Source organism: Montipora capricornis, chromosome 7 (genome assembly GCF_036669925.1).
Source record: "Montipora capricornis isolate CH-2021 chromosome 7, ASM3666992v2, whole genome shotgun sequence".
Lineage (NCBI taxonomy): Eukaryota > Metazoa > Cnidaria > Anthozoa > Scleractinia > Acroporidae > Montipora > Montipora capricornis.
The window spans coordinates 20,529,703-20,539,702 of record NC_090889.1 but is presented as its reverse complement, the minus strand read 5'-3'; the positions used below and the strand labels follow the sequence as shown (position 1 = coordinate 20,539,702).

Genomic DNA, 10,000 nt, shown 5'->3' with positions numbered 1-10,000 from the left:
TTCCTGGCAACGGTTTATCTATTGCGCATGCACGTGATGTCATAAAACAAACCGGAGCCATGATGATGTTTGAAACTAATTTACCCGCGAATTAAAATTAATACGTATCCAAGAAGTATTTGAGTGCATAGGCTCTATTGTTGGATGTCATGTGAACAAAATGATAAGCATGTTTTTACGGAATATTTGAAGCAAGAGCCGATACAAAGTAGATTTGATTTTAGTGGTGTACTATATTTCGGCTGGCCACACCAGCCTTCTTCAGGTACAATAAGAGTTTACATTGAATTGCTTCTATGTACATATATATATATATAGTAAATGGATGGTGACGTAATTCTGGGAAAAATGTGATAAAACATGGCAGTTACAAAGATTTTGAATTCAAATACTAAGAGTCACGGAAAAATAACGGAAATCACTCAAAATAATAAACTGAAATCTAACGGAATAGTAACAGCTACATAGAATTTCTTTTAAATAATCCAAATATGTAGCAGATGAAATGATTGATTTCATTGTTTATTTTTAGGTCATTGCAAATGTGAACTTTAGGAACGAATAGAAAGCCTGCGTTTAAACGGCATTTGAACCCACGACCTCTGCCATATTACTGCAATGCAAAATGAAGCAGATGAAATGATTGATTTCATTTTTAATTTTTCAGGTCATCATGGACCTAACTCAAATGATATGTATTTTTTCTTTGTCAGATCATTGCAAATGCATGTGAACTTAGTTCAGAAACGAATAGAAAACATGCATTTAAGGACGGTGCCTACTAATTCAAAGGTATAGTTTTGAGCGGTTTTATGAATATGCGGGAAAAGCATATCTCAAGTGTTATTAAAATCTGAAAAAAGAAAATGGAGGATGGGGGGGGGGGGTAACCGCGCATTTTTCAAAGATAATTATTTAGTTCTTATTAACCGAGCGGGAAGTCTGTATGGGAGAATCTTGACCGAGGTCGACAGTACAGACCGAACGCAGTGAGGTCTATACCAGCGACCGAGGTCAAGATTCTCCCATACAGACCGACCTAGCTCGGTTAATTAGATGTTTATTATATGGCCAAACAAGAACAATTTAATTCGTTTAATGTAACTGGTTTGTACTAACTGACATTGTGCTTGCGAACGGCGATGAGTCGCGATGAGCTGAAATTAATTCTGTCAAAGCTTGCTCGTCATCCTCTCTTTTGCCATCATGCTGTTTGGTACTTCCATAAATAAATATTGGTAGAAGAAAATACTGAACATTTTTGCATTTTAGTTTGCATCTTTTCACTGCAAAACATTACCGGTCTAGATGCCGGTCTAGATGGGAAAATCTAGACCGCGGTCAATATCGATTTTAGCCAATCAAATTCGTGAATTTTGTAGTTCCCAGTCCTCGTGAGACAGAGCCATATAATAATCGACAATATTAGCAAAAAGCTTTAAAATACAAAGCAATGTATGGCGTTCCTTTCCAAATTAAAGATTAATTTTCTTTGAAAAATGCATGGTTACCCTCAATTTTCTTTTTGGATACCAAGAGCCCTTGCTAAGTTCTGCTTTCTCCGCATAAATTGAATCCGCACAAAAATATCCCTGCATTAGTAAGCACTACCGATAGAAAATCCGAGTATCTGGAGATGGGCAGAACGTATGCGCAATAATAATAGTAGGCACTGTCCTTAAACGGCATTTGAACAACCTGCGGTACTCAATGTAATGAAAATATTTTGCAGAAAAATTATTGATTTTAATTTTTAATTTTTAGGTCATTGTAGTCGTGAACTTTAGAAACGAATAGAAAGCCTGCGTCTAAAGGCACACCTTCAACCGACAGGGTTTTTGAACGTTTGTTTTTGTTATGGTAATTCCCATTGCTTATCATAGCGATCTGATTGGATAAATTTCAGCTTTGGCGGGATTTTCATATATGAAAATTGTTCCATGACACACAATGCCGGTGCCGGTGGGACCTCTGAAATTTGAATTGACCAATCAGCATTCAGCGGGCGGGAAAAATTTAGAAACGAATGGTTGGTTTGCATTTGACGTCATTTCCGCCATGTTGGTGGTAGAAAACAAAAGATTTCATATCAGCTCCTTTTGTTCGTCCACTTGCAATTGTACATTACAGTATTATCTGTCTCTAGCCATTGGTGGCAAACCATCTACAGAAAGCCTGAATTTAAACGGTATTTGAACCCCTGAACTCTGCGATACCAATGCCATGGGAACTTTGACTGTGAGGTCGGTCCCCAGGGTGGGGATTTTAATCGTACGACATATCCCCAGGCTGGGGAATTTGACATTGCCACCATCTTGGATAATGAAGAGGGATTGGAAACCAAGTAGTGAGGGAAAAGCCCTGGGAACTAGGTTGCTTGGAGAAAAACTCCGCCATCTTGGAAAATACCCAGAAGACCTTAGAATGAACTTCCCGCGCTCGTGAGAGATGATGGAACAAAAAGTGAATGGTACATACTTTGCACTTTTATTGTGTGCAGCAAGGTCTAAAGGATATTATTTTGGCAACCTTTACTCGCCACCAGGTTGGGGGCTTTTGATACTTTTGGATTATTATGTTGCCGCGGAGGAGGGGAATTTGACTCATCATTTTTTAGTATCACATTCAACAACCTCGTTTCCAGGGCTTTTCACCGCCGAGAGTACTCTCGGTGGTGAAAAGCCCTGGGAACGAGGTTGCACTTTTAAAACTGCCATAATTTAACATCCTTCTTTCCGAAGCTCAAATAAATGCACGTTTTTCATATATCGTTGCTTTAAGTTCGTTTAATCTTTGAAGTCACTTCGTGTAAAGTACGATGTATTTCACAAAGAGTATCGAATCCATTCGCATGTTAAGCCTTTCATACCCCCATGATCGAAACGTTCATTCTCCTAAGTAGTTCCATGGATTTCTTTGTTGGATAGCCATGAGAATTTGGTGTTATATCAAGATCCCAAATTATTCTTCATTCTCAATAGCTGTTTGACTGACATTTCATTGAAATTGTGAGAATTTACACATTAATCACTGCTGGGAGTCATAGGATTAATAAATAAGACAACCTAACTACGAGAAAATACGCCAACAGACGTCAGCAAAAGTTTCTCTGTATGAACCATAATTTTCTTTGCCTTATCCAGGACAACCAGAAATAGAAAATAGCAAGAGCGTCAGATCGACAACCAGTCCCTCAATTCATCCAGCCCCAAAATGTGTTGGCCAAAATGTATTTTTTCCAATTAGCGGATTGCCTGTCATAGACAGCAAGGTTCTGGGTCACGTGATTTGGACTCGGTCTGTTCTCTCAGAGATTCAGTGTGAGGATCAATGCCTGCGATTTCCTGATTGTTCGGGTTACAATTATCAGTACTCAGGGAGGACGGGACAGAAGGCCTGCGAGCTGATGAGCGAGATTGGAGCGAATCGAACGGTCTCTAAAGGATATGTCTTTCGAGGTTTTGAGCGGAAAAAATTTCAACACGTAAGTAAACGCCATTAGTTTTGCTTATCTGTTTCGGTGCCCATCCAGCGCTTAATAAAGACTTCTGGGAGCCAAATGTTGGCCAAATGTTATAAACCTTATTAAAAAATGGCGGACCTGCGAAACGGCCTGGGTTGCAATACATGGAAGGGAGGTTTGGTAGCCAAAAAAAAAGTAGTGAAGCGAATGAAGCAGTAATTCTTCGCGAAAATGATATTCCCGGGTCCTCGTTAGCTGGGCGAAATCCCTCTTCGTTGAAGAAAAATAACAAATACGCTTTTTAATTCTATATGCAGACGCTCATAACCAGAAACGTAAGACTTCCATACTTGGTCTATGTCCCAGACTATTTTGAGACGAGTTCTTTTAAGAAGTTTCAGACTTCACGAGTGAGCATACTCAATCGCAAGAGTAATAATTATGCAAGTCTCGTGATTGGCTGGAAAGCAAATGGAGAGCTTTAGATTCTAGGACGAGAGCGACTACGAGTACGGGATTTTCTTAAAGGACAACAGTGAGCGCGCGCAAACCAGCATCATTTTGGCGGGAAAAACGTGATACCGTCGTCATTTTAGTGCGAGGTTTTGCAAAAATGTCGCCATGTCAAAACAAGTCACCAACACGGTCGTAGCTAGTTTTGGCATTTTTTGATCAGGGAAAGGCTTAGTTACCTGCAATAAGAATATCTGAGGAACTTATGCTGCTAAAAAAGAGTAAGATTACTCGCTCTCGTCCTCGTGCTAGAATCTAAAGGTCCCTACTACCTCGAAGGGCAAGGGTTCCTGGTGCAAAAGTGGACTGGAGCCAGCAACATAATATGGAGTTTAAGCGAAGACAACGGCTACGTCAACGGCATCACCACAAAGCAAGAATATGATTGGTTAAAATTCTCGTGCTGCACGTGCAGCACGAATTTCCGTTTTGATGACAACGTGGGCATATATATCAATGATCCATTCATTTTCACCGTTCGTACCCATCTAGTTACAGGACAGTTCACGCGTATCATGGTACAAAGTGACCAAGTCGGAATAAACGCGAAATACTTGCGATAGAGCTAAGTAATATTTTGGAGTGATGTTCTCGTTGACGTTTGCCGTTATCCTTGCTTAACCACACACCCCCCCCCCCCCCCCCTCCCCAACCTCAGACGACTGATCAGATTTCAACTTGGTATAAACAGTGAGCGAAGGGGGACCCCTCGTTCAGTTTCTCATCTTGCGGGTATAAAAGCCATAGAATTACCAGGACAAGATGAAAGAGGAAAAATTCATTGAATTCACTGACGGATAGAACTCTGGACCGAGACGCACCAAACGTTAAGCAATGTTTCTTCCAATACTGTATTAATATTGTTTAAATACTATATCAGTAATGATATTCAATGTAATAACTTGTTCTGCGGGCTATTTACTGAGCCTGATTCTACGCTTTTTGGGTACACGAAGCCCAGGGAAATGGGGCTTATTCACGCGGCGGCCATATTGGCCATAGACAATAATTTTCGTACCCCGAGCCTCGATCTGAAATGTTCGGGAACGAGTTTCGGTGCGCGAAACAAAAGTTTTCAATTCTTCGGAACTCAACATGGCCGAAGTGTGATTAAGGCCAATAGGGGTAAGAAAAGAAGAAAGAAGGAAGGGGAGGGAAAAAAAATGAAAGAAAAGGAGGAGGTGCTGAGAATAGGAAAGTGAAAAGGAAAAGGAGATTGAGAGGGGGAGGAAGAAAAAGGGAAGGGGAAAAGTGGGAAGGGGGATAGGGAAGGGGGAAATCCTAGGGGAACGGGAGAGGAAGTACAAGGGTAAACGAGAGGGGGAAACGGGGGCAATTAGGAGGGTAGGGTGAGAGAATGGGGGGGCAAAAAAGGGGAAGAGGAGAAAAGACGAAAAGAAGGCGAGGGGAAGGTGGAATTAAGCACCCTGGACTTACTAAAAGTTGAAGTATAACGTTTAATCAGGCGGATGTTTTACCCGGCCCTTCTTGTCCTGTGTTTATCTCATTGCAGACTCTGTTGGGATCTCAGCAATGTGATGACTAAACACGAAGAGACTGATCAGTTATCAAAACAGGAAGTTACAAGGTAGCCACTAGAAGCAACTAGACGGTTGATGGAAAAAAATAACACGAAGAGAAGCCACAATGAAGGAATAATACAAGTAGAAATCTAGACAATTTTTAAGCAATCTCCCTCCATTAGCAGTTAACAGTGGTGAAGGTTTCAAGGACACTGTTCACAGGGGCCCGTTTCTCGAACGTCCCGATAACTTTTCGGGCCCGAAAAGCCATGTGTGAAACTGCCAAACGCTTGTTTTGGAAAGCCGATCTTTTAACATGTTTTTAAGATAACAAAAAGAAAAATTACTGTGAAGTTTGACCACTTCAATCTTCTCCGTTCTTGAGATACAAAGCGAATTGTTACACCCGAAAATGGGCCGTAAAGTTTCGGGACGTTCGAGAAACGGGTCCCTGGGCAGCAAGCAAGGCATCAAGTTGAGACTGGCTCTCATCTGCGACTTAAACACGAAGACGCACTATAAAAGGGGTTGCTTCAAGTTCTGCTTTTGTTCTAATTCATTCAAGCACGACTGATTATCCAAGACAGTTGTCAACAAACACCAACACTGAGACGGAAGCACTAAAAGATATTTCTAACGCGAGAGACATGGACTGGGGATTAAACTGAAACAAGAACGACAGATATCATTTTATGGCATATCATTCAAGCACGACTGATTATCCAAGACAGTTGTCAAAAAACACCAACACTGAGACGGAAGCGCTAAAAGATATTTCTAACGCGAGAGACATGGACTGGGGATTAACCTGAAACAAGAACGACAGATAACATCCTATGGCATATCATTCAAGCACGACTGATTATCCAAGACAGTTGTCAAAAAACACCAACACTGAGACGGAAGCGCTAAAAGATATTTCTAACGCGAGAGACATGGACTGGGGATTAAACTGAAACAAGAGCGACAGATAACATTTTATGACATATTACAGAGACATTGCTATAAGGGGTTTTTTTGTTGCACTAATTATCACAGAGCTTGGGTGCGTCCATGGTTGACTGATAAATCGTTTGCATGTGCCTGAGGCACCATGCCTTTAAAAGTGCGTCTTTGTGTTTAATGGGACTGTGTCACGAATTAAGTCAATTAAGCGACTGGAAACTGGCAACCAAATCAAGCGAAACGTAAAAATAACTACTTAGAACATTGAAGAAAGGTTGCAATAAAACAGCAAATGCAAAAGGGGACAGGGATGGGCAAAATTGAAGAAGATTAAAGTGGATTGTAATTGGGGTGTTTGAAAACTGTTCAGCCCAACAGTTTTTCAAAGTTGATCTCTGTTTGTAACTTCAATTATGTATGCTTGACTGATATTTTGTTGTCACGAAGCTTTGGTTTGTGTTGTTTAAAAGTAATTTCAGAGTTTACGAGTTGTATAGGGGTGAGTAAATGATAAAACAGCACAAAGTCAACTACACTGCCGTGACACAGCCTCTTTAAACTTGCTCATGTTGTGTTTATGCTACAGTTGAGAAATGTGCTGCGAACCCACAATTACAGTTCTCAGACAGTACGCTTGCCATGATTGGCTAATCAGGGCCGTAGCCAGAAAAAAATTATGACTGAGGCAATGTCCATGGTTGAATTCTCTACGTAGGGATTCTAGGTGTTTATGATCAGTACATTTTAAAGACAACAGTGGAATCACCCTTTATTTCAAAGGATTACGAAAAAATGACTGAGGCAAGTGCCTCGGTTTGCCTCATACTGGCTACAGCCCTGCTAATTGAGCTCAGTGTACGGCCCGCTAAATTTGAAATTTTGACGCAACATTGCCTAGCACGGTTTCCACGTTGTTAATGTCAAATAAACGTGTGAAGCCAATAAGATGTATTCGTTTTCAGATTTTCACGCATGTCAATCATTTGTGGCAATTGAACGTTGCTCTTGATTTCATCTAATTTGCTTTCCCGTGAGCCTGATTACCTCGGAGATACAATAAATATCTTACTAACCTTGGTTTCTCGGTCCTTACTGAAAGGTACAGATCCTCGTTTTTCCCGTTCGTTTATAAATCATTCTGGGGAAAGACCCGGTCCATAACTTACAGTACGGATCTTGAATTCGGTTAGTTAGAGGTATACTTATACATGCAAAATAAGAAATTTGCACAGCCAAATATTCTCACCTTTATTTTAATTTTTCTTTACATTGACTGATTTATAACCACACTTACCAAAAATACTAATTTGATGATTTACAATCAGGGAGGTTATTTTATTTAGAAAATGTTACCGGACAAGAATGGCGGGGATAGACACTGGTTTCCAATTTCCAAGTTGTGTACGAAAATACAACGATAATTAAACATATCGCGAACTATAGTGCAAATGACCCGATTATTTTACATCTAGTTCATGTGATGTAATTTCTTTCAGTGTTCTTATATGTTTTACCCACTGGTCTCAGACGACCATAGCGTCGCGACTTTAGTTAAAGATTAAATTGGGTTTTAAAAGTAGAGTTCGTTCACAGAGCTCAAAACTGTGAACTTTCTCTTTTAATTTAAATAACATGGGGTAAATCCGTTTTTTCTCACTTAGCGCGAAAACGAAGATAAGATTTCAAAGATTGAATCAGATCACTAGAGACAACAGATAACACAAATTCGTAATTGATGGAAATTAACGGTTTTCGAAGAGCTGCTTACCCCTAAATTAAATTATCTCAGAACATACGGCAGTTTTTATCTCCGGAAAACTGTTCCTTGTCTTCTATGCTCTCAATTTTTCTATACAATTCAGAGGTTCCCTTTGTGATGGTGAACTTGTGTCATAATTGTGGGGCAAGTTATGTCGTGTAACTGTAATGAGATGTCCTACCTAATTTTGAGTTTTACGAACAGGTACCACTCGATACGGAGGCTCTTGAATCCGTTCCTACGATGCAATGACAAAATTACTGATTTGTTTGCCTAAAGATGACTGATCTTCTGATTGATTTGCTCTTATCACTGCTATGGTGTACTGCATCAATGCCTTATCCAACCACGTGACTGGCTCGACATCGAAAAGTCCTCCTTCAAAGAATCCAAGATGGCCGCCATGATGTGTGATCACAAATATCGCTGATTCATTGCATTCTAAGCGATAAATTAAAAGAGACAAAAATTAAACATATAAAAAGGAGAAGGTTTCAGGGGATTGCACAAAGCCTCTTCCCGTTGATTACATTCGCTCATTTTTCTCCAGAAATACAGCTACCTAAATGGCACCCAAATCAGCAAATGATAAATGTCATCAAGTCATTTGCAGTCAAGACGCCAACCGTACCTATTTGTGACCATAGACCTTATTCATAAATGGAGGTCAATTTACAATTCTTTTGTCGAATTGCAAATTAGCCTACCAAGCCTCGATACCATACAGTGAATTGAAAAGCATTCCTGCTCTAAAATGAGCAATAAAGGCAAGGTGACACACGCTAACACCAACCCGGTGTGGCCAACACATCACGCATGCGCACAACCATTCCGCCCGGTCAATTAGCAGCCATGGACAGCTGTTTCGGCCTTTTGGGCCTCATCAGCATGGCATAGCTAATATACTACACGGGTGTGTATAGCATCCCTTTAAGTGGCAGCCTCACATGCCAAACATGTGGTAGGCTGGGTTGGGAACAGCAAAACTGCTGTCCCACGGCAAGCGTGTGGGAAGGTGGATCACACTCAGAGACCGGCGGGCCACGTAAATGAAAAACAGCAAGAAAAGCAAGGTGACACACGCTAACACCAACCCGGTGTGGCCAACACATCACGCATGCGCACAACCATTTCACCCGGTCAATTAGCTGAATGAATTCGAGATGAATGTAAATGTTGCTTTCTGTCGAGTTTTCCTTTTCACGGTAGCTCGCTTTTGTAATGTTCTTTTGTTCTACGTTTCCATTCTAGTTCGCTTTACAATACTCGCTTTCTTTTGTTTCGCCTACAACTGTCATCATGACACTCGGAAATGCCGGAGTCATTGATCCTTTTGTGAAAGATATAGTAGGGATTTTTGAGGTTGATAGTTAACGTTTGCTTATGGCGAAATGTTGAGTAATGTTATGGAGACACTGTGACATCCATCGCCTCATTTTTGGACACAAGTAAGGTTGAAAGTTTGGGACAATTTGTGACGAAAAGATGCGCATCTCCTTTTGTAGACATATTTAGACCTGTCTTGGACCTTCAATTTGAAGCCAGCGAACAAACTCATCCTTTTTGAGATGATATGCGTACGTTTGAGACAATCCTAGCGGCTTTACAACTCTCGCCGAAAAGCCAGAAAAATGGGTCTTTCGAGAATGAGCTGTGTTCACACTGGAATTTAGATCGTGCAGTCCGGTTAACTTTCACATTTTGTAAAAACGTATTTAGTCCGATATTTGTCGTGTGAACACTTTAGCACGCGCGTGTTCTCGCGACAAAGGAGTTTTCGTTTGCGTGTGCTTGACA

The 10,000-nt window shown here is 40.7% G+C and overlaps 3 protein-coding genes across 3 annotated transcripts in view; 2 read left to right on the top strand and 1 right to left on the bottom strand.

Moving 5' to 3' along the window:
- LOC138057405 (uncharacterized) overlaps nucleotides 1-5,754 on the top strand; it is a 6,453-nt gene extending 699 nt beyond the window's left edge. The window contains exons 3-4 of the mRNA XM_068903433.1: nucleotides 3,144-3,484; nucleotides 5,490-5,754. Coding sequence (XP_068759534.1) covers nucleotides 3,144-3,484; nucleotides 5,490-5,522 — 374 coding nt within the window. The 3' untranslated portion in view covers nucleotides 5,523-5,754. The remainder of the gene's footprint in view (nucleotides 1-3,143; nucleotides 3,485-5,489) is intronic.
- LOC138057398 (gamma-tubulin complex component 6-like) overlaps nucleotides 1-10,000 on the top strand; it is a 131,870-nt gene that overhangs the window by 62,832 nt on the left and 59,038 nt on the right. The window lies entirely within an intron of this gene.
- The window catches only part of LOC138057401 (monoacylglycerol lipase ABHD2-like), a 13,391-nt gene continuing 10,787 nt past the window's right edge, over nucleotides 7,397-10,000 (bottom strand). The window contains exon 8 of the mRNA XM_068903430.1: nucleotides 7,397-8,644. Coding sequence (XP_068759531.1) covers nucleotides 8,442-8,644 — 203 coding nt within the window. The 3' untranslated portion in view covers nucleotides 7,397-8,441. The remainder of the gene's footprint in view (nucleotides 8,645-10,000) is intronic.